The 24,400-nt window shown below is 40.3% G+C and overlaps 1 protein-coding gene across 1 annotated transcript in view; it reads left to right on the forward strand.

Moving 5' to 3' along the window:
- The window catches only part of LOC114054313 (collectin-12), a 231,053-nt gene that overhangs the window by 202,370 nt on the left and 4,283 nt on the right, over positions 1–24,400 (forward strand). Inside the window, exons 4-8 of the mRNA XM_027877531.1 lie at positions 809–907; positions 1,672–2,718; positions 11,612–12,100; positions 13,661–13,797; positions 14,880–14,989. Coding sequence (XP_027733332.1) covers positions 809–907; positions 1,672–2,718; positions 11,612–12,100; positions 13,661–13,797; positions 14,880–14,989 — 1,882 coding nt within the window. The remainder of the gene's footprint in view (positions 1–808; positions 908–1,671; positions 2,719–11,611; positions 12,101–13,660; positions 13,798–14,879; positions 14,990–24,400) is intronic.

Raw genomic sequence — 24,400 nt, forward strand, 5'->3', positions numbered from 1 at the left:
CTGTTGCAACAGAGACTTGTGTGACCTTGAGTGGGTTAACTTTTCTGACATTGAATGATAGGTCCTATTCAAAAAGCATGTCCCAGCTGCCTGATATGTTAGGAAGGATCATGATAGAATTATAGATGAAAATTGTTTCCTAAATGAGCCATATGTTTGGTGCCTAGATGCTAGGGAAATAAATAAATTATAAATGCCAAATAGAATATGATACTTGGTGGGAATTCCTATGGCATATTAAAATGAAGTTAGGTTCAAGCCAAATGCAAAACATCCAAGACATAGCAAAATATCCCAGAGCAGAAGAGAATATAATATTCTCAAGTGGCAAAATGGAAAGTATACTGAGAATCAGAAGACCTGGGTCTGAGTCCCAGATCTGCCATTCATTAGTTGTGCCACTGTGGGCATATCACTTAGTGTCTCAGAGCCACATTTTTGTCATCAGAAAGATGAGACTAATAATACTTGTCACAGCTACTTCATAGGATTGTTGTAAAAAATAAATGAGACAGCACTGTGAAGGTAATTTGGAAATCATAAAGTGCTATGTAAATGTCAAATATCCACTTATTCATCTAACTGGGGGGTTTTAAGACAATCAAAGCTAAGGATTCATCATTTGTTTTTCCTTATATGACCTTGATTACTTCAGTTTTTGCTCCATTCTGTATCCATCACTCTATTATTCACTAGGTTGTAAATATTCTAATGTGTTGCTATAATGAAACAGCAGCCCATCTTACAACTAAAAAACCAAGCACAAATAAGGTTGCTTATTACTAATGCATTATTTTTCAAATATCAGTTGTGGAGAAAATGGACAACGTCACAGGTGGCATGGAGACATCACATTTAAGATACAACGAGAAGCTCACAGAAGTGGAAAGTGGTCTGAAGAAATTAGGTAATCCATAAATGAAGCAAAACTTATTTCTCTAATTCTAATTTGCATAAATCAGTAAAGCTTTTTCTAGCAGAATTCTTGTACACTCACAGACAGCCTGAAGAATGTTTAGATTTTGCATTGTCAGCACAGTCTTTCTACTGGATGCAGTTCAGAAAAAATTTAAAGCTAAGGATTGGTTTGGGAATAGGTCCAATAAAATCTTTAGTAGGCCAAATAAAATCTTAAGACCTGCCCTGATCTTAAAGTGCTATAAATGCCCTTCATTAAGTGCTCCTTATTAAAGACTCTGTAGGTTTATTTTAATATGCTTCCAGTTATAAATAACAGTTGCATAAATTCGTTTCCTATCAAAAAGAGGGACTGCAAATTCTATTCCTCCATTTTTTATCCAGAGGAAAAAAATCCTTCTGATGATTAAAGAGCAATAAGTTATTTCCCCCCATGATATCCTACCCTGTGGCCTAGAGCAGGGAAGATTCTGAGGGTACCGAGTCATTCAACAATAGTTGTTTGGCAATCCCGATAGTGGGCATGCTTGAAATATATCCATATAAATCAGGTTGTTAAGAGTTCAAGCTACCCAGTTTGAGAACACATGCTTTTCACGCATGTAGATCTAAATCTGTGCATGCCCAGATCATACCTCCCAAAGTTCATACACACCAGTGCATGTCAATTAAAAATCAGACCCAAAAATCAGCCATGACTCTTTAACTCCCTTCAATGACATTTTGTCTCATTAATAATATTTTCTCTTCCAGGAGACCAAACTGGGCAGAAAGCTGTGAGCACCAACACAGAACTTTCCTCCTTCAGATCAGATATACTGGACCTAAGACAACAACTTCGTGAGATTACAGAGAAAACCAGCAAGAATAAGGATGCATTAGAGAAGTTACAGGAGAGCGGGAATATACTGGATGACAGGCAGAGCCAAATGAAAGAAACATTGGAAAATAACTCTTTCCTGATCACCACTGTCAACAAAACCCTACAGGCTTACAATGGCTATGTCAACAATCTGCAGCAAGACACAAGTGTTCTCCAGGGAAACTTGCAGAGCCAAATGCATTCACACAATGTGGTCATCATGAACCTAAACAACCTGAATTTAACACAAGTGCAACAAAGGAACCTAATTAGCAGTCTACAAAGGTCTGTGGATGACACGAGCCAAGCTATCCAACGAATTAAGAATGATTTCCAAAATCTGCAACAGGTTTTCCTTCAAGCAAGGAAGGACACCGATTGGCTTAAGGAGAAAGTACAGAACTTGCAGATGCTGGCTGCCAACAACTCTGCCTTAGCCAAAGCTAACAATGATACTCTAGAGGACATGAATAGCCAACTTAACTCTTTCAATGGTCAATTGGACAATATCACTACTATCTCACAAGCCAATGAACAGAACCTGAAAGACCTCCAAGACTACCACAAAGAGTCAGAGAATAGAACTACCACCAAGTTTAACCAGCTAGAGGAACGATTTCAACTCTTTGAAACAGATATAGTTAATATTATTAGCAATATCAGCTACACGGCCCACCACCTGCGGACGCTGACCAGCAACCTGAATGATGTCAGGACAACTTGTACAGACACCTTAACCAAACATACAGATGATCTAACTGCCTTGAACAATACCCTGGCCAACATTCGTTTGGATTCTACAACTCTCAGAATGCAGCAGGATGTCATGAGATCGAGGTTGGATATTGAAGTAGCCAACTTGTCCGTGATCATGGAAGAAATGAAGCTGGTAGACTCCAAGCATGGTCAACTCATCAAGAATTTTACAATACTACAAGGTAGATGAAAACCTCAGTTTTAGCTTATATTTTTAATTCTGTTCTTGGTGCAAGGCATCACAGCTTGTAGTGGTACTGTGAACTAAAGGTTAGAAGACATTAGCCCAATTTCCCCAGTGCCTCAGCTATTTTCCAGTTATAAGTCAAACCCCTTTATAGGTTACATTAATCCTTCCAAGTCACAAGGATACCATTTATCCAGTTCCTGCCTCATTAAATTAAGTACAGTCCTCAGACCCCAGGCTACAGGACCATATTGTAAGTGAGACTGCAATGTAATGAGGTCCTTTTGGTGATTAGAACCCCGGGACAGAATCCAAAACTGACCCATTTATACCATATTCCACATGAGGGCAAATTGCATTATAACAAGGCTCAACTTTGCAACCTAGTGGCCTGAAAAACCTCATCCTAGTTTGTCTTCAAACTCTTATAAGCATTTGAAGATGAGGTTAAATATGAGGGTCACAAAAAGTTTGGCAGGACCTAGGGACTTCCTCTGTGGATCTGGGTACCCCAGGCTAAGAAACAATGCTGGATAATTCTAGCAAAGTTAATTTTTATGAGGATACCCTGGAGTAAAGCTAATTTGCTTTTTCTGAAAAGCAGTTTATTTACAAGGAATAGGATCAGATAATTTTCTATTAGAAAATATGTAGTAATGTGGCATCAATTAAAAAATGAATATTCAAATACATAGAACTTAATGGATGCTATATATGAAAATCTGAGGATTCAATGTTATTCATATCTGACTTTGACATTTCAAGGGTACATTATTTTTTCATGTATTTCCTCAGCCATTGCAGACTGCATCCCCTCTATCATATAGTAGATAATAGAATGTAAGGTCCTTGAAGGCAGGGACTGATTTGTTGTTGTAGAGCATTCTCAGCACCTAGCACAGTGCTTAGCACTTCACAGGAGCTTAATAAGTATTTTTGTATTTGAAATGAATAGTCTTCAGAGTTGCCATGGCCAAAAAATCCAACATTCTGCATCCAACATGGTGGTGAGGTTCATCAAACTTAACGAGGCTGATTTTAAAATTATAGACATTTGGTCTATCATGCTGGGTGTATTCTCAAAAACTTTTCAATGCATAGCCTTCAAGAATTTAGGGTGATCTTTATCCTCCGAGTCTCTAAATATTAGAAGTATTTAGGTCAAAAAAAATCCTCAGGTATTACCTTTTTATTCAAAATACTTATGGATTAATGGTGCTTCATGTAACAAGTTCTATTTTATGCCTATAATGACTATGAGATGACATTAAGGCTATGCCTGAAATATAAAAAGTTGCCATGAATTCATGGGATCTATCTGGTTTCTATAGTGAATTATTAAATGCATGATTTATCTTTTCCTTTCCCTTCTTAAACTAAACATGGAATGAAACAAAGAGAAGACTGACAATTTATTTATAGCATCAAAAGATAATATTTTTTCTGATTTTGTCATGGACTACTAATACATTAGTCACATCATGTTATACTACATATTTTCCCATAAGCTGTTGTACAATATGGGTTGCTAGCTAAGCAGAGAGAAAAGAAATTAGTAGTTGTATGTTCAGATGCTAGCTTTCCATGAACCATGCCTCTTCTTCTAGGCCCCTAGTGAGAAGCATAACAGGGCCAGGTGTTATGCCCTTAGCCACAGAATTATAGAATTGCAGGATTGTAAAGGACATAAGAGGTAATCTAGTTCAACTCCCACCCACAAAACATATCCTATCTCTAACACCCCTAGCAAGTGACCATCAAAGCTTTGCTTAAAGACTTCAAGTAATGAGAAACACATGGCTTCCTAGTTTAGTCCATTCCATTTTGGAACAGCTCTACTTGTTAGAAAATTCCATGTAAATATCATATATTTGCTCACGTTCTTTTCTTTAATGTCAAATAGAAAAAGTTGAGTCCCTCTTCCACATGAAGGAGGGAAAGGAGCAAACACATATTAAGTTCGTACCATGTGCCAGGCATCGTGCTAATAAGCACTTTATAATTATCTCATTTTTAAAGACACTTATCAGATCCTTCTCCACCACCCCATCACCACCACCACCAGAAGACTTCCCTTCTTCAGGCTAAACCAATCCTCCTGTGAAATGGTTTACCTTGGATTCATTTTAATTTATCAACATCTTTTCTAAAATGTGGTGCCCAAAACTGGACACACTATGCCAGTCATGGCCTGACCAGGACACAGCATAGAAAACTCACCTCTACTCTCGTGCTCTAGACACTATTTTTCTATTAAGGTAGCCCCAGATCATGTTAAAGCTACTCTTTCTCACATGAACTGCTTTCTAGCTGTTTTCTCAATCCTGTATTTGCACAGTTGCTTTATATTCATCCTTATCAAGTCACATCTTGGTACCTGGAATCCACCATTCCCACCCTCAGAGTCCCTTTACATCCCAGTTCTGCCATCCATCAATGTCAAATCCTTTGCCTCTTGAGGCCACTCTTCACACTTTTAGACAGCTCTGATGATTGAAAAGGTTTTCCTTACACTGAGTTAAAATCTGCCATTCAACATCTTGCACCCTTTCTTCTACCTCCGCCCTCTGGGACCAAGTAGAACATGACAGCCCCTCTAACTCTTGAAGACATTATCATTTCTCCTCTAAGCCTTTTCTTCTCTGGGCTAAACATTCACAGTTTCCTTTAACCAATCTTTATATCATGTTGAGGGTGCTGAGCTCTTAGTAGAATCTTAATAAGTTCATGCTGGTTGATTGATTGATTGATTGATTGATTCATCTTGATTGCTGTCTCATGGAAACATTGTAACTTGTCAATGTCTTTCCCAAAACATGGTACCCAGGACTGAACACAATACTCCAGCATGAGTCTCTTCCCACCAAGTCTCAGGGATACTAAGAAATTTTTATTTCCTTGTGTTAAGGCCTCTAGTTGCCTTTATTAGCCATCCTCAGCACACTGATTTACAACCATCTCATTCCATCAGTGCGGGTTTTTTTGGGGGGGATGTGTTTAGCCATTACCTCCTTTTAACATTTGGAGCTTTAAGCAGTTACCAGAACTATGGTACCTGACTTCAGAGTACCTGAAGGAACAAGAAAGTTTTTCCCCAAGTGCTTTGCCCCATTTAAATGTCAGTGTATCAATATGCCAGGCTTGCTTTCTGTCATACTTTGGGGCTGAAGGCAACATGGAATAATGGAAACAGCACTGGCTTTAGACTTATTCCCTGCATGACCTCGAGAAAGTCAACTTTGTTTCTCCAGTCCTCAGTTTCCCACTCTGTAAAATGTGGTTAAACTAGATCACCTCAGAGATCTCTGCTATTTTGTGGACTGGTGATAAGTGTTAAGTATAGTACTAATAGATTAGATTAGCTACTATATGTTCCATAATGCTTCCAAGTTTAGGCTATTTACTTATTCAATCAACAAACACTGATCAAGGACCTCATTTCTTATCTAGACAATCCCCATTTCCAATTATATTAAATCTGTCACTATTATGGCTGCTAGTTATATTTCCCAATTATCTCCTGCTAGTAAATATTGTATTATTACTATTTGATGTAATCCTGAGTTCCATCTACAAAACAAAGAAATACAGTAGGACATTTAGATGTTTTGAAGGAAATGTTTGCTTATGGAAATTGATTCTTCTAGTTAATGAGACCACATAACACATGGGCCACATGAACCAATCAAGAGAAATTTATTTCTATAAATCTTTTTCTTCAGAGTATTTTATTCTCCTATTTTATTTCTTTGTTTTGTAGATAGAAATCTCATCCAAGACAGTGATGAAGTGGTGGAGGATAATAAAGAACCAGGCATTATTGGATTATGTTGGCTTTATGTAATGCCTTTCCTCCACAAAGCTCAAAATACACTAATGCTTTCCTGGCAGGCCTCCTTGTCCACTCTAATCCTGCCTTGCACTTTGCATTTGTTTGCCTTAGACACAAGTACAGCTGTGCAAAATTCTCGGCCTCCTCAAGAAATGAGCCAAAAGAAGCTGCCTTTGCTAAAGCTAAAATGCATCTGAAATTGCAATTAAATACCATGCGGAGTCTTTATACTAGGAAGAAGTTCATTTATAAACAAATGAACCTTTCTAGGAAAATGTTTTGTTTTCACTATAGATGATTTAAGGATTTTTCTATTAACTCCAAACAGAGGACATTCCAGTATTTGTGTCACATGCTTTCGAATAGCGAATTCACTAACAATTGAATCCACTTTTCCTTTTTGTGTTCAGGAACATACAGGTAAAGCCATCTCAGGGCCACCCCCTCCCCAGACTTCACAGTATTTCTCTAAAAGAGTCTGTTCTAAGTAAGCAATCACCTACAGAATTCTTGTGGCTCCAAGTAATTGAGAAGAGGCTTCCTGTTCATTCCAAATCATTGTGTACAGATTAGCAGTGGGGGTAAGGAGTAGTCAAGGAAGCTTCCCCCGTCAAGGATCGCTGAGGAAAGAACACTACATCTACACTTTGTTGTTGTTCAGTCGTTTTTTTGGTCGTGTCTGAGTCTTTGTGACCCCATTTGGGATATCCTTGGCAAAGCTACTGGAGTGGCTTGCCATTTCCTTCTCTAGCCTATTTTACAGATGGGAAACTGAGGCAAACAGCTGTTAAGTGACTTAACCCAGGTTACCCAGCTACTAAGTATCTGAGGTCCCATTTGAACCCAGGTCTTCCTGACTTCAGGCTTGGCACTCTACTACACCATGTATTTTTTTATATTTTCAAAAACCATAAATGTAAATAGTTCATAGTTCTATACAACATCAAGTTTTTTAAAGCTCTTCTCTTCCAACAACCCTGTGAAATGGGTTACATAAGTGGTATTATTTCCTAGGTACCTAACATTCAAAGAGATTAAGCACTTTGCTCAAGATTTGAAACCTCATTTCCTGTGCTCTTTCCACTACCCTTAAATATATATATATGTATATATATATATATATAATGTGTGTGTGTGTGTGTGTGTGTGTGTATATATATATATATATATATACACATACACATAATGGCAGACAGACATGGTGGCATGTACCTGTAATCCCTGCTGAAGCTGGTGGATCACTTGAACTTGAAAGAGAGTTCTGAGCTACTCTAGGGCTAAAGTCGATCAAGTGTTCACACTAAGTCTGGTACCAACATGGTGAGCCCCAGGTAGACGGACCATCAGAGTGTTCAAGGAAGGCATGAACCAGCTCAGGTCAGAAAGGGAGCAGCTCAGAGCTTCCATGCCAATCAACAGTAGGATCAGGCCCATGAGTGTCTGCTGCTCTTCCAATGTCTCCAAAAGAATAAAATAAAATAGGGATAGTGACTGGACCTGGGATTTCATTGGTGGGCTGAGGAAACTCCTCTACAGGCAGGATGCAGCTCCTTCTACATGCAAGTTGACACCTTCTTTGCAATTTCAGTGTGAGAGAGTGGCCCAAGCACCTAGAGGCCAAGAATCACACAGATAATATGTGGCTGAATTGAGGCTTGAACCCAGATCTCCTTGCTTCAAGGCCAGCTTTCTAGCCACTACACTAGGGGTATCAAACTCAAACAGAAAAAAATCCCTTTAGGCTTAGAAAACCACAAATGAATATTATTTATATTACATTGCATTTTTATTTATTTAGTCAATCATTTCCCAATTATATTTTAATCTAGTCAGCAGCACTGGAAAGTTTGTGGGTTGCAAGCAGCCTTCAGCCCATGAGTTTAATACCTCTGTACTACTCCATGCCATTTCTTTCCCTCCCTTCCTCTTCATCCCTCTCCATCCCTTTACCTACCTTTCTCCCTCTCCTCTCCCTCTCCCTCTCTCCCTCTCCCTCTCTCTCCCTCTCCCTCCCTATCTTTCTCTCTCCCTTCCTCCATTCCTCCCTCCCTCTCTCTCTCCCCACAAATAAATGGATCAATTAATGAATAAATTCATAAATAAATGAACAATTTCCCCAAAGCCACCTAAGCCATAAACAACAGTGCCCAAATTCAGACCTAGGTGCTCAGATTTTCCCTTACAGTATTCTACCAGCCCACTGTGCTGTGGAGTTCAGATTTCAGATTAACCAACAGTGGCTCTGTTCAAACACAGATTTTGAAATCTTCTTGTGCTTCTTGACTCTTTCCATTTGAATGCCAATACAGGGCTGGCAAAGTAACTTAGAACATCCTTTTCTCCCTGAACAGCAATTTCTAAGGTCTTGGAATTTCAAGACTTCAGGAGTTCTGGAATCTAGGGAAAAGGGGGAAAATACAAAGCTTCTTAGAGTTCAATTATTGTTCATGCTTACGCGTTTCTGGATTGATTGTGATGACTTTAGCAGGGGAATAGGCATGCTAGCCTTTCAGAATCCTAAGCCAGGGAGCCACCCCTTTGGCCTTGAGATTTAATAACAATTTCAGCCAGTTTGATAGAGAACCAGAGATTAACCTGAAGTACTGCCTGAGCTATCACATTTACCTCTATATACATAGTTTTAACATTTTTCAGCTGAGGGTTAAAAAGCTGTTACTTACATATGCTCAGATACATATATAGTTTCCATTGTTTTGGCTAAAGCCCCTTTTTTGAAGATGGATTTAATTTAAGCTTAACAGCAGCCTAAAAAAAGAAATTGAGGAAGACATAATTAGTCAATGCTTCATGTCATTCCAGATGCTAACGAGTGATGCCAACTTGAGTTTTCCACAGGGACAGACTATGACCCTTCGCATCAATCAGCTACTTTTTATGAGGAGCCAATGCTAACTTTCCAAATGGCATTAGATGTTTTTCTCAATGATCAAATGAATCCATGGCAAACAGGCAAATTCCCAGTCAGGCCCCAATGAAAAGAGTTCACAATGTGCCCTACAGTATGCATATCATGAAATAATACTTTAAACAGTATCTGAAGGCATTCAGGGTCAGCTCTTAAAGCAGTGACTTAGATTCTGGCAGCAACCTGACACTATGGACAAAGACCTCAAAAAAGATATTCTTGACCAAAAGTTCATGTATAATCATACATATTAAAGCACATTTTATTAAGAGAGGCAGAGATGGTTGTAAATATTCCCCTCTATGCCTTTATAAAATGCCCTTGGGGTATTTAACTCCCACCTGACCAAATCTCTTTGGTTAAAGTAGAAATGAACCTCAAATTCAGGGTCAGACCAACTGACGAGGTACAGAAACCTAATCTTTCCCTAATGAGTCCAAAACATTGCACAGGGATAATTTTAGACATTTATCCAGAACAAATTTTCCCCTTGTTTTTCCTCAAATTCTCCATCCTTTACTAGTTCTATAAATCAGTATCATACAAGAATGTATTTACTGCTCATGTTTGGTGCTGACTATGGGAATCTGCTTTTGATATTATCCTTAAGATTGTGAGTCAAGTAAATCAGGAACCATTCCCAGCTCTGAGGGAAATCACTAGAAAACCACAGACTAAGGCCCACTTCTCAAGTGGAAGACCAATTAAAAAACATCAGATCCTGAGGAGACTAGAAACATAGAGCCTCCTGAAGACAAAATAGATAATCCACCTACCTAGCGAGAGTCATCTGGGTAGAGATGACAATTGAACCCATAGAGTCGACAAGATCACCAAAAGAAAGTTTGTAGAACATCCAGGGCAGGGTTGGGGTCATTACATCCAAAACAGCAGAAAAGATACAGAGGTAGGGAAGTGATTTCAGGTTTAGAGTTTTGCAGAGGTCCCTAACTTAAGGATGGGCCCCAGTCAAAAGATACTCCATTTTTAGCCCCGCCCCCGTCCTCCTCATAAGGTTAGGCAAAGTCAGTGACTGCTGCTCATTTTGCAGAGATGTGTGCAGGGTTGAGGGCAGGGAAAGGGAGAGGAGGGGGGAGAGAAAGGGAGAAAACTGTGCCTGGACTCTAGGCCCAAGCCTTCAAATTAGCTTGTGTCCCTGCTGCAGTAGCCTGAATGAAAGAGATGGAAGGGAGGTGGAGTGTGGAGTGTGAGCATTTTAACAAGATCCCTCCACTCTTTATATGAGTATTCAACAGGGTGACAAGCAGCCCTAAGCTGGGCAACTTCGACCCAAAACAGAGTCAGTTGAGAAGAGACAAGGGGCCATCTAGAAGGGAGAGCCAAGAGGCATGTGACAGTGAAGGGATGAAAAGTCTAAGTAAAGAAAGCACTAAATACTCAGCTGGAAAGAATCCTGAGCTCGTTCTCAGCTGTTTGTCAAAGGACTACAAAGCCCTATAGGAGGCCGTGATGTGGAGAGTCTGTGATGACCTGTGACCTGATCACTCATTCCAACAGGAAGGAAGGAAAGAAGGAAGGAAGGAAAAGAAGGAAAGGAAGGAAGGAAGAAAGGAAAGGAAAGGAAGGAAGGACTTGTTAATATTATTTATTAATATTATTACTATATATATACACTTTATAAATATTATCTCATTTGATTCTCACAACAACTCTAGGAGGTAGGTGCTATTATTATCCCCATTTTATAGTTGAGGAAACTAAGGCAAACAGAGGTAAGTGACTTCTCCAGGGTCACACAGCTAGCAAGAGTCTGAGGTTGGATTTGAACTCAGAGCTTCATGACTCCAGGCCAAGTGCTCCATCCTCTATCTACACTATATAGTTGTAGACATACCTTTACCTTTACTTAAGCTGCGTTACTGAAAATCTATGTATAAATCATATTTTTGAAATGCAGTAGAGAAAGTTGTTATTTAAAAGATTTTTTTCATGAACCCTTAAAAAAAACACAACAAAGAATCTTTTGATAAAGTCAACAATTGACCCATAATATTTACTATTCTGTAAGTTTAGATTTTTTCACTTTGGAAATTTTCTATAAAAAATTCTACCAATACTATTCTTTTATCAACCATTATTTATGGAGTTACATTTTTTATTCTGTTTCAGGCCCTCCTGGTCCCCGAGGACCTAAAGGTGACAGGGGACCCCAAGGACCTCTTGGTCCTACTGGTAACAAAGGACAAAAAGGAGAAAAAGGGGAGCCAGGGCCACCAGGCCCAACAGGTGAAAGAGGCCCTGTTGGGCCAATCGGCCCTCCAGGGGACAAAGGTAGTAAGGGCTCCAAAGGATCCCAAGGACCAAAAGGACAAAGAGGATCCCCTGGGAAGACTGGCCCCCCGGGACCAAGTGGAGACCCAGGCCCTCCAGGCCCCGCTGGCAAGGATGGTGCTCCTGGCCCACAGGGTCCCCCTGGCTTCCAAGGATTGCAGGGCACTGTGGGAGAGCCTGGAGTTCCTGGTCCCCGAGGACTTCCTGGACTACCTGGTGTGCCAGGCATGCCGGGTCCAAAGGGCCCACCTGGTCCTCCAGGACCCTCAGGAGCAATGGCACCACTTGCTCTACAGAATGAACCAACACCTGCACCAGAACCTAATGGTAAGTCTGGGTGGCCCCAGAAGAAAGCCAGGAGGGCATCTACCAGGTAGGCCTTGTGGCTTTGACTCTCCTTCATAGAATGTTTACCAGGCTGTGTCCTGCTGTCCCATCTTATTTAGCAGTCAAAGTGTCATGTAGGGCAAGCATGAGAACCCTGCTGCTTTAATAGGCCCGAGCACCACGTGGCGTCACTCAAACCCATACGTTTCATTCTCTCAATGTGAGCAGGTTTTCTCCTCCTTGTTTATTTAGCTGGGTCGGACCTTCAGAAAACATTGCCTTCATTGAAACCTGAGGTTGGCCTCCACATGAGTCTTCTTTTCATTTATTCTCTTCACCCTAGCGACGAAAGTGTTCTTCAATTCACCCCACTAATATTCACACTGAGCCCTCTCTTCCCCATCTGTAGGCAATTCATTCTTCTAAAATATGTGGTAGTTCCTATACTAATAAGTTCATTACAGTTTTAATAGTTCACATATATGTGTATATGTATGTGTATGTATATATGTGTGTATATGTGTGTATATACATTTATACATACATATACCTATATATAGATATGTCACTGTATATGTGTGCATATATACACATATATACACATGTGTACACATACATGTACATACATACATACATACAAGGACAGGCTGTTTGGAAGAGCCCTTGGGTCCAGGAAGAACTGGGTTTTAAATCCCATCTCTAACAATAATTGGCTGTGTACCTCTGGGCAAGTCACAACTTTTCAGTGTCCTAGGCAACTCTAAAACTGTTTATAAATTGCAGGGCAGGGGGTCAGCTAGGTGGTGCAGTGGAAAGAGCACCAACCCTGAAGTCAGGAGGACCTGAGTTCAAATCCAGCCTCAGACACTTACTAGCTAGCTGTGTGACCCAGGGCCAAGTCACTTAACCCCTATTGCCTCCAAAATAGAACAATAATAATAATAAATTGCAGGACAGGTGCCAGTTTGCATTGATAGAGGGAATTTTCTAGTAATGAAATCACAGGTCTGTCTCCCCCCGCCCAAAAAAAATTTGTTAGATTTTAGCCTTAGCTTTTCTCTTCAACCCAGATCTGATTCTGACCAGCAAAGTACTCTTCTTTGAGAAGACTCAGGTTTTCATTATTGCTACCTTGGTTTATTTTCTTTGTCCTCAGTCCTGGGTCCTCACATCCAATTATTTATAGACACCATATGGATTCCAGACTATGGTGCACATCTGTGCCTTCTTCAGTTTTTCCTGTCCTTGAACAGACTAACCCAGATGCAGATCAAATGTAAAGACAGGGAAATAATAGCCCCACAAATAGCTCTTTCCTAAATTGTGTGGTCTCAACTACTGTGTGGAATCTTACAGCTCACTTCTAGGTTAAACTTTGTATTAAGCACATTCATAAAGTTTTGTAATGTGTATGTCTTCATGGGTTCTGCACAACAAAATGCCTGGCTGTACCTTAGATATAGAAGCAACCAGGGCCAACTATATATCTCTTGAATATTCCTGAAAAGGGACATCAAACCCATGCTGTTTTAACCAGTGTTTAAATGTTCATTTTCCTAGGATGCCCCCCTCACTGGAAAAACTACACAGACAAATGCTACTATTTCTCAACAGAAAAAGAAATTTTTCATGATGCAAAACTTTTCTGTGAAGACAAGTCTTCACATCTGATCTTCATAAACACAAGAGAAGAACAGGTATGTCTATGGCAATTTACAGATATTTGGAGACTGGAAATCACATGATTGAAGAGAAGAGAATACAAAGATACTGAACATTCACAGTCAACTAAACATATCCAGAAGGCAAACTCTCAGCATTTATCCAGTAAATAAAAGAGAGGAATTGATGTTATAGAAAGATTTTCTCATCCCCTCTAGTTTGGAAATGAAGAAAGAGTTCATGGAGAAAGTAACATTTGAGCTGGGTCCTAGAGAGTGGGTTGAAATTAATGAGGCAGAGATAAGAAAAAAGCTGTACCTTCCAGACATAGGAATTGGCCTAAGTATAAACATAATTGTGGGAAAATATGAGATGTGTACATGTGTTCAGTTATCTTTCAGTTGTGTGTCTTTGTGATCTCAATGGGGTTTTCTTGGTAGAGATACTGAAGTGGTTTGCCATTTTCTTCTCCAGCTCAAGGAAACTGAGGCAAACAGGATTAAGTGACTTGCCCAGGGTCCCATAGCTAGTAAATGTCTGAGGCCGGATTTGAACTCTGGAAGATGAGCCTTCCTGACTTCAGGCCAGGCACCCAATCCACTGTGCCACCTAACTGTTCAAGATGTGTACTGTGGATACCAAATAGTCCAGTTTGGCTTACTTAGGAGTTGGTTGTACATATAGCAGAAGGTAGGGCAGGAAGAGCACAATAGGCTACATGGAGTATGGCCCTTAGAATGTACCTGCTTGTCTCTACCAAGACCCTCCTGCAATAGCTTCCTGGAGCCCTTCCTACAATGGCTAACCAGGTTTGGAACGCAGAAGAGAAGATGGCAGGAGGGTCAAAGGTTCCAAGGGTTTTTAGCAGGTCATCCTAAAATAATTTATCATCAAAGAAAAGCAACTATCAGAGCCCCAAAAAGGATGTGGAAGGGTACAAGAGAAAAATAAATTTTAAAAATATAATTAGAAATGAAAACAGGGCAGGAGAAAGCAGTTTAATGTATTCTGACAAATATGCTTCTTAAAAACAGGCTGGATTTCTAAATAGTTAAAAAAAAAAGTCAGCTAACTGTCTTAAGGAACAGTAATAATTGTGCTACCATTTGCTTCGCAGCAATGGATAAAAAAGCAGATGGTGGGCAGAGACAGCCTCTGGATCGGCCTTACGGACTCTGAACAGGAGAATGAGTGGAGATGGCTCGACGGAACTACCCCAAAGTATACGTGAGTACTGAAAAGTTTTCTAGAGTTTCATAAAATTCTAAGTCCATCGTTAGATGGTAAGCTCCTGGAGGGCAAGGACTAGCTTTTGCCTCTTTTTCTTTCTCCGGCACTCAGCACGGTGCCTACACATAGAAGGCACTTAACAAACATTTATTGATTGATAGAGTGGTGGTTCAATAACTATCTTTCCCCCCTATTTCCTGTCTTCCTCCTTTGCCATACTACTCAGAGAACTCCCTCCAAATTTATAGGCATTGGTAATTCTATATCAGGAAATTGCTATTGAGCTTTATGATGAGGAGGATGAAAATAAGGATGAGGATGATAATAGCTAACACTTAAATAGTGCCTACTATGTGCCAGGCACTATGCTAAGTATTGTATAAATATTATCCCATTTGAGCCTCACAACAACCTTATGAAGTACTATTTATTATTGTTCCCATTTTACAGTTAAGGAAACTGAGGCAAACCTAGATTAAGTGACTTGCCCAAGGTCACATAGCAAATAAATGTCTGAGGACTCCAGGCCCAGCACTCTATCCATTGAGCCAACTAGATACCTAGCACATTTGGGGAGAAGGGTTTATTTATTGGCCTTTTGTCTTTGCTGTTGTTTTTGGCCAAAAGGAAAATTGAATATTAAATGACAGAATAGAATCACAGTGTGGTACTTTTTGCCAACACACTTTTTTCTAATGTTGTCTTGGGTGCATAATGAAAGCCAGAAGCTTCTTGGCCACTGTAGATTTTCCTCAGCAGCAGTTCCGTTGGCTATTTTGCGGGACGCCTATCCGTGGCACATTATTAGGAAAACTAAGCCCAGTTCATTATCTTGACCTAACATCTAATTATGGAATGAAAACATTAAGCCCTTCTCACAAACTGGAATTTCAGTTGGGCGGCAAAATAATTGAATTTGTGGAAGATCAAAGATTTCTCATAAATCCAAACGAGATACCACTCCTATAAAAACAAGCATAGGACAATGGAAGCTATTTAAATTGACTTCCTGGACCACATTTTATACACAGTATCATCTCCAAACATTCAAACCAATAGGTGTAGCCTCTTTCCTAACCCAAATAGAATCATCTATTAACAAGGGGAAAAATATATAGATTTGAATTTTATTTATTTTCCTGCTTCACCAAAACAGAACATGTAATAACAATCCATTGCTGAGCATGGATGGGTCAAAGCACTTATCTTCTCTCATTTCAGATAAGGGCCCCCTTTCATTGAGGGTAATTTGGTGGTGCAGTGGATAGGACCTGGAGTCAGGAAGACTCATGTTCATGAGTTCAAATTCTGCCTCAGACACTTACTAACTATGTGACCCTGGAAAAGTCACTTAGAAAGCCAGTTTCTCCATGTGTAAAATGAGTTGGAGAAGGAAATGGCACACTACTCCAGTATCTTTGCCAAGAAAAAACCAAATGGGGTCACAAAGAGTCAGACATGACTAAACGACTGAGCAGTAGCAACTCATCTCTGGACAAAAGTAGGCAGACTAGTTCAGAACTGGGAAAGCCTGGCAGGGTTCTTTTCTCAAACTCTCTGATTCTTTATGTCCCTAGCCTGGAGCCCCAAGAAAATGTATTTATAGCTTAAACTGACTCACGTCCAGACACTTCCCAAAAAGGAAGGGGGATAGAAAGGTACTCAATGTACGATGTAAATCAGATATGGGGCAGCTATTTTCTTCCTCCATACAAAAGAAATGCTTGGGACAGCTAGGTGGCACAGTGGATAGAGCACTGACCCTGAAGTCAGGCAAACCTGAGTTCAACCCTGGTCTCAGACCAGACATTTGACACTTACTAGCTATGTGACCCTGGGCAAGTCACTTAACCCCAATTGTCTCGCAAAAAAAAAAATGCTTAACTCAAGAGAGTCACAAATACACATCAACAAAATATTTAAATACACATCCCCCAAGAGGCTAATACTTAAAACATCAAGATATGAAGCAGGGACTGCTAAATTGGCACTTCATATTTCACCTTGGTTCTACATTGTCTAATTAATTCTTCTGCCAAGGCTGACCAGGAGTTGGACTCCTCCTTCTGTTGGTGGTCAGCCTCTCTGAAGCAGAATTCCTTCCTGCCATTAAAGAACCCATGATCTCCAGGCCTTCTTTCAATGTTGCCTCCAAGGCTGGAAATGTCCATGTCAGGGTCACTACTTAGTCAACCTTGCTCAAGAGAAGAACACAAAGCAGAAGTAGTAAGCAGCAGCCAAAGGTCCAGGCTCAGGCTCCCCTAACCCAAAGCATGTGACTTAACTGCCGTGTGCTGGGATGGAGGAAGGGCATGAAGAATTATACTCTTTTACAGAGGAGGAAACAGGCTCAGAGATGGCCAATGACTTGCCCAGTCACACAGTTAGTAAATAAATAGTAGGACCAGAGCTTAAATCCAGTTCTTCTGACTTCATGTCCAGGGATGTTTCCACTAAACCAGATAAAGAGGGAGTATAATTCAAGAACACTCAAGCAGTAATGTGATATTAATTGGCCTTCACAGAGCATGTAGAATTTCAGAATTTAGAAAACATTTTTAAACCAATAACACTTCAGAGGAGCTTTAGGATTGATAAATGTACACACCTAGGAAACAAAGGCAAATGCCAGATGCCTCCAAAAGAATGCCCGGATATTGCAGTAAGACCTTTAGCACATTGAGTGACCATCACCAGTCATCTTGACCTATGTCTTGCCACTGGACTGTGATGACTCTGGAGGAGAGAGTGAGGCTGATGATTTTGCATAGCCCTGCCTCACTTATATCCAATTCACTTGCAAGTCAAGACATCACATTCCTGATGGCATTGGTCAACTTCAAGAACAAGAGAAACAACAACACATTGAGTAGGTACCCTATGGGAGATTCTTGGGAAGACATGAACAAATCCACACAGGATAAGAAGGTGTGAATTGGTTGCAATCTATGCTTTTGGAAGGAGCACACATATTAAGGAGATCAAAGATCCACCAACTGTGTTGCTGAAGTATTGAATCAAATGGCCTGAGTGAAAGAGGGGGACACAAGACTTGAAATTATGAGGATACATCTGCTAGTGAATGCAAAATAAAACTTTTCTTCTTAAGTGCATGATGCAGTAGGAAGCTTTCTAAGGAGATAGTTATTGGATTCATCAAGTAAAACATAGGTAAAAACATCAAATGCGTCAGTCAATTGATAGACATTTACTAAGTACTTACTATGTGTCAGGTATTGTGCTAAGACCTGAAGATGCAAAGAAAAGTAAAAAAAGTCCCTCAAGGAGTTGCTCACAGTTTAATAGCAGAGATAACATGCAAACAACTATGTACAAACCAGCTATCTACAGGATAAATTGGAGATAATCAATAGAGGGAAAGCACTAGAATTAAGAGGCATATGTGAATGTACTTGAAAGTCAGAGGCCATCCTTGAATTTCCTGGCTCTGAGGCTAATTTTCTATCTGGTACATACCATACTGCCTCACACATCCAGCCTGGGTAAGGGTAAAAATCCTTTGAAGTTGCTGTAATAAAAAAAGTGAAGCAAAAGCTACAGAGGAAAATGGCAGAGGAGGGGGAGGGCAGAGGTATAGACCATTAAAGAAAAGAAGATTGGCTTTCTTTGCTTGATAGGATGCCAGGATCATTATTTTTTATTTGGAGAGGTCTCCTCCACAATTGCAGCACTTTCCTCATGCCTATAAATGCAAAAAAAAAGGAAAGAAAAGGGAAAGCTCTGGCTTGGACTATCCAAGAAATCCAATCTTAATCCTTTTCTCTAAGAAAAAGCCGATGCTGGCCCATATGGAATGGATTGAGCAGGAGCAGATCAATCCAAGCCAGCTCTCCCAAGATGAAACCTGGCTCTCCTTCCCCAGGCTCCAGCAAGAATTATGTGCTTTAGGAATGAAGCACCATTGGTAGTACCTGGGACTCAGATAAGTATTAAATAGCAAGCTATCTGGTTTGGAATGCAATCCCCAACCACAGACGCATATTCGGAGACCCTGGGAGAATTGGGCTTTTGCATCATAGCCGCAGTACTCAGATTCTGCTTCTCATTTTCCACAGAAAGGAATAAATGTAAATATAAGAATCTTGAGGTTCAAATTTTAAAGTATAGTATGGCAAGAATAAAATATTCAGAGATAATGCAAGGCCTCCAAAATGAAATACCAAAATGGATAATAATGGATGCTGCATGAACTGAAAGAGAGAGGACTCCACACGTTGTTAAATTGCCTAATCACAGCTTCCTGTGGGAAAATGTAATGAAAAATCATTCATGATATATATCTTACCACATACTTTACTGGAAAAAATGGAAGCAGTCATCACATGTTCCCCTTCCTTCCCATTTCTGCATTTACAATCAGTTCAGCACCCTCCCCTATTCTCTCCTTTGCTCTAGTTTCTGTGGAAGTTTCTAGTTTTCTGTGGTCCTGGTCATTGCCAAGATCATCCCATCTATTTATAATCTTAATTCCATTTCCTCCTGTCCCTTCCAGGTGCTTGCCCCTTTTATTATACACATTCCATCTATCACATCCAGCCTGTTTGTATCTACTTTCTCCTTCCCTGCTGCCAACAAATGCCCCCCAAGTCTCTCCATTCTTTTAAAAAAGAAATTCATTTGACCCTGCCATCCTCTCAACTATCAGCCTGTACCTGTCTTCCTTTTCACAGCCAAAGTTCTAGAAAAAGTCATTTACACCCATTGACTTAACTTTCTCACCTCCCACTCACTTCTCAGTCCTCTGCATTGTGACTTCACTCCATCATTCAAATGACACTGCTCTACCCAAGGTCTCCAACGATCTTTTCATCAATAAAGCCATTGGCCTTTTCTCAATCCTTATCCTACCTTACCTCTCTGCAGAGTTTGACACTGTTGACCCCCTCCCCCTGCCCCCTTCAACTGGATGTTTGTTTTTTTTTTAAATGACACTGTTCTGTCGTGATTGGGGCAGCTAGGTGGCTCAGTGGATAGAATGCTGGGAGTCAAGAAGATGACTCTTCCTGAGTTCAAATCCAGCTTCCTACACTACTCGTGTGACCCCGAGGAAGTCACTTAGTTCTGTCTGCCTCAGTTTCCTCATCTGTAAGAAGGAAATGGCAAACTGCTCCGGTATCTTTGCCAAGAAAACCCCAAATGATGAGTATGAGCCGGTGCACCCTAGAGCAGCAATGCCATGGTCTTTCCCTGGACCCTCAGGGGAATGCTACCCCAGGGTGGGCCAGCATTCTCAGTCCCATGATCTGCCCATACCTGAAGTCACCACATCTTGATATGTAAGATTTTTGTGATATACATTCATGCAATTGTAATGTGCATCAGCATTACAAAAGATGGAAACATAGTCTGTACATACTCTTTCACTCTAATTGTTCATCCTTCTCATGTCTTTGAACTGACTATGATAGAAAAAAAAAATGCCTTAAAGAGTGACTATTTTGTACATTGAAATTGTAGCTAGGATCCCATTGACCAGCAATAAGCTTATCCAGACAAAGGAATAATACTTACACAGCAAAACACCAAGGGCAAGAGCATATTTGGAGGGGCATAAGCAATAACTCACTCCATTTTCACTCATCACAATTCAGCCAGAATAGCAATGGGCCAAACCACCAGGGAGAAATCCTCTTCAGTGCAAACCGCTGTACCAGGAAGGGATTCTCTAGCGAAGGCGTAGTTCTTATTAGTAACACTTCCCAGTTATAAGGCCAGAGCTTCACCAAGGGGAGTTTCTTGGCCATGAAATTTCGGTCGATTTTGTGGGCAGTAAGAAAAAGCACATTGGTTTGGGAGTCTGGAAAGGACCATGGCCAACATTTAGAACTTGAGGGCTGCCTCTCTCTAGATGAAAATGAAATATTCTGGGAACTTTCAGACCAACCAGTATAGCTCTGAGAATGCTGGAACACTTTTAGGAGGTTTTCCTATTTGTGGGTAAGTTTATCAATGTAGTAAAAACAGTTTCAAAGTCTTCTAGTGGACTCAAAACAGGTTATTAAAGCAGAAATGCTTTGTACAAATAACTCCATTCAACTGTGAGCTCCTCAAGGGCAGAAAATGCTTTTGCTTTTTTTGTATTCCTAGCCTGGTATATAGTAGGCACTAAATAAATATTTATTGACTGATTGACAAATGCCTTGCTAGAATTTGCTGCTGATTTATGCCTACCACTGCATGAGATTCAGGCACTTTCCCCATCTATAGCTTCAGCCTCTTGTGCTGTGAGATAGCACTCATAAATATAATATGTAACCAAGGGAAACATTTAAATATGAAAAATGCAAATATATATGCAGGTAGAAAAAAAACAATAAGTGTTTGTGGGATAAAGAGAAGGCTGTTTCCCGGCCTTCAGTTACAATTTATGCTGGAATTCTTCACCAGAATATATATGATATTTATGTGATCTTTATCTGATCTACCCCATTTTTCTCTCCACAGTTGTAAATGTGTTAGGTCACTGTATTTTATTCTGATCCCATGCTATTATTTCTGACAAGTTTTGTCATGCAAACATCCCAATGTGCTTGTCCTTAGGTTAATAATCTCTATGCCTTTCTTTGTATCCTCAACATTTAGCATAGTGCCTGGTACATAGTAGGGGTTTAATAAATGCTTGTTGATAAATTGTCCCTCTGTTGTCCTTACTTCAGCTACATTTCGAGGCCATCTACATTGTATTACTATTGAGAGGACACCATCCTCCCAGTTACCCAGGCTTGAAAACAATGAGTCATCCTTGACTTCTCATTCTCTCTCTCACCCCATCCTATATCCAATCAGTTGCCAAATCTTGTCAATTCTGCCTTCTGGATATCTCTTGGATGTACCCCCCTTCTCTTCTCTGACACTGCCACCATCTTAGTATAGGCCTTCTTCACCTGGACTATTGCAATAGCCTGTTAATTAGTCTCCCAATCTCAAGTCTCTCCCCACTTCAATTCATCCATTCAGCTGTCCAATTGATCTTCCTAAAACGGTAAGTCTGGGGGCAGCTAGTTGGCACAGTGGAAAGAGCACCAGCCCTGGAGTCAGGAGGACCTGAGTTCAAATGTGGCCTCAGACACGTTATACTCACTAGCTGTGTGACTCTGGGCAAGTCACTTAACCTCAATTACCTAACCAAAAAAAAAGAAAAAAACTAAAACGTAGGTCTGACCATGTGACACCCTCCCACACCCAGTGGCTTCTCTTTACCTCCACAATCAAATATAAAATTCTTCATGTAGATTTTAAAGCTCTTCCTTACCTGGCTCCTCCCTACCTTTCTAGTCTTCTTACACCCTACTACCCTCCACATACTCTGGAGTTCGGTGAGACTGACCTTCTTGCTGTTACTCACACACAACACTCCAATCTCCAGGGCATTTTTATCGGCTATCCCCCGTGCCTGGAATGTTCTCCCTCCTTATCTCCACCTCCTAGCTTCCCAGGCTTCCTTCAAGTCTCAGCTGACATCCCACCTTCTGCAAGAAGCCTTTCCCTGTCCTCCTCAAGTGCCTTCCCTCTGAGAATGTTGTTGTTCATTTTTTTTCAGTCATGTCCATGACTCTATTTGAGATTTTCTTAGCAAAGACACTGAAGTGGTTTGCCATTTCCTTCTCCAGCTCATTTTATAGATGAGGAAACTGAGACAAGGTCACACAGCTAGTTTTCTGTGGTCCTGGTCATTGCCAAGATCATCCCATCTATTCATACTCTTAATTCCATTTCCTCCTGTCCCTTCCAGGTGCTTGCCCTAATAAGCTAGTGAATCTTCCAGACTCCAGGCCCAGCTCTCTATATACTGCACCACCTAGCTGCTCCCAATTTATCCCATATGTATATTGTTTGTACATAATTGTTTTCAGGTTGTTTCCCTATTACACTGTGAACTACTTGAGAGTAGTTACTGTTTTTTGCCTTTCTTTATATCCCCACTGCTCAGCACAATGCCTGGCACATAATAATTACTTAATAAATACTAATTGATCAAAATCATAGACCTAAAATAAAGCTTAGAGGTCATCTTGTTCAACTCATACCAGAAGCATGGGCCCCCTGCACGGTGTCCCCATGATTCCTGAACATTATCACTTAAATTTCATATAAAGACCTCTAAGGGGTAGATAATGGACAACTTCCCCACATGGCCCATTCCAGGACAAGTCTACTTGGGAGGCAGTTGATTTGCTTTTCTTCTCATACTGAGCTGGAGTCTAGCTCTGCAGCTGCCATATGCTGATGTTATCTGTCCTCTGGGGACATCCCTGTTTTCTCTGCTCCCAGCCCCAGTTGTTCACTCTGTGTCTGGTTCCGAAGGAAGAACATCAGACGCATGAAAAAAGTTAAAGACTATTTTGTTAGTTAAGATAAAAATTAAAGACAATGCTACTGGATAGCAAGCCCCACAGCACTTCTGTAATTGCCAACCACTTACCCTTTAGTCTATCTATCTCCTCCCATATTAAACTCAGCTGCATGGAAAATAATTTGAAAGTGAAGAACCAAATAAAAACATTTCTATTTGTCCCTTCTGTGTGCTTGACACAATTAACATTTCTTGTTGTTCAGTCATTTTCAGTCATGTCCAACTCTTCATGATCTCATTTGGGGTTTTCTTGGCAAAGATACTGAAGTGGTTTGCCATTTCCTTTTCCAGTTCATTTTTCAGATGAGGAAACTGAGGTGAACAGGGTTAAGTGACTTGCCTGAGGTCACATAGCTAGTAAGTATCTGAGGCTAGATTTGAACTCAGGTCTTCCCAACTTTAGGCCCAGTGCTCTATCCACTGTGCCACATGTGCTAAATGCTTTTTCATTACTTTTCTATGTAAGATTCATCCAGTTTATCAATTAACTGAGAAGTGTATAGGGTAGGGGTAGAGGGGAAGAAGTAGCTATAGTAACCCTTGTTCATACATTTGTGAACCACACAATGGTCTCTGACACTCCAATCCGCTGTGGTGCTCAGCGCACTGAGCAAAATTAAAATATAAGTCCAACCTCACTTGTTTACAAAAATTAGGAGACTGTATGAGTAATATTGTGCTGTTCAATAACTTGTGTACCATTAACACCTGCTGATAAGTCAGACAAGATGACACAAAATCAACAAATACAGAAGATAATGTAAATTCAACAAACACTCTACATTCCAATTCTCTATGCATTTTCCTTACCTTCCTCAACTACCTTTGGGATCTTCCCACCATCCTCAAAATTATCTTTCTACTTTGGGGCTGATATAAGGTAGTTTGTTAGTTAGTTGATAGAAAAAAAGCTTTTACTGAGAATTTCCCAAGTGCCAGGCAATACATCAATTTCTGGGTCATTCCCTGCCCTCAGAGAACTTATATTCTAATAGCAGAAGATAGTACATAAAGGAGAGCTGGAAAGGGAGCAG

This window comes from Vombatus ursinus, unplaced genomic scaffold (genome assembly GCF_900497805.2).
Source record: "Vombatus ursinus unplaced genomic scaffold, bare-nosed wombat genome assembly UNPS02014812.1, whole genome shotgun sequence".
NCBI lineage: Eukaryota > Metazoa > Chordata > Mammalia > Diprotodontia > Vombatidae > Vombatus > Vombatus ursinus.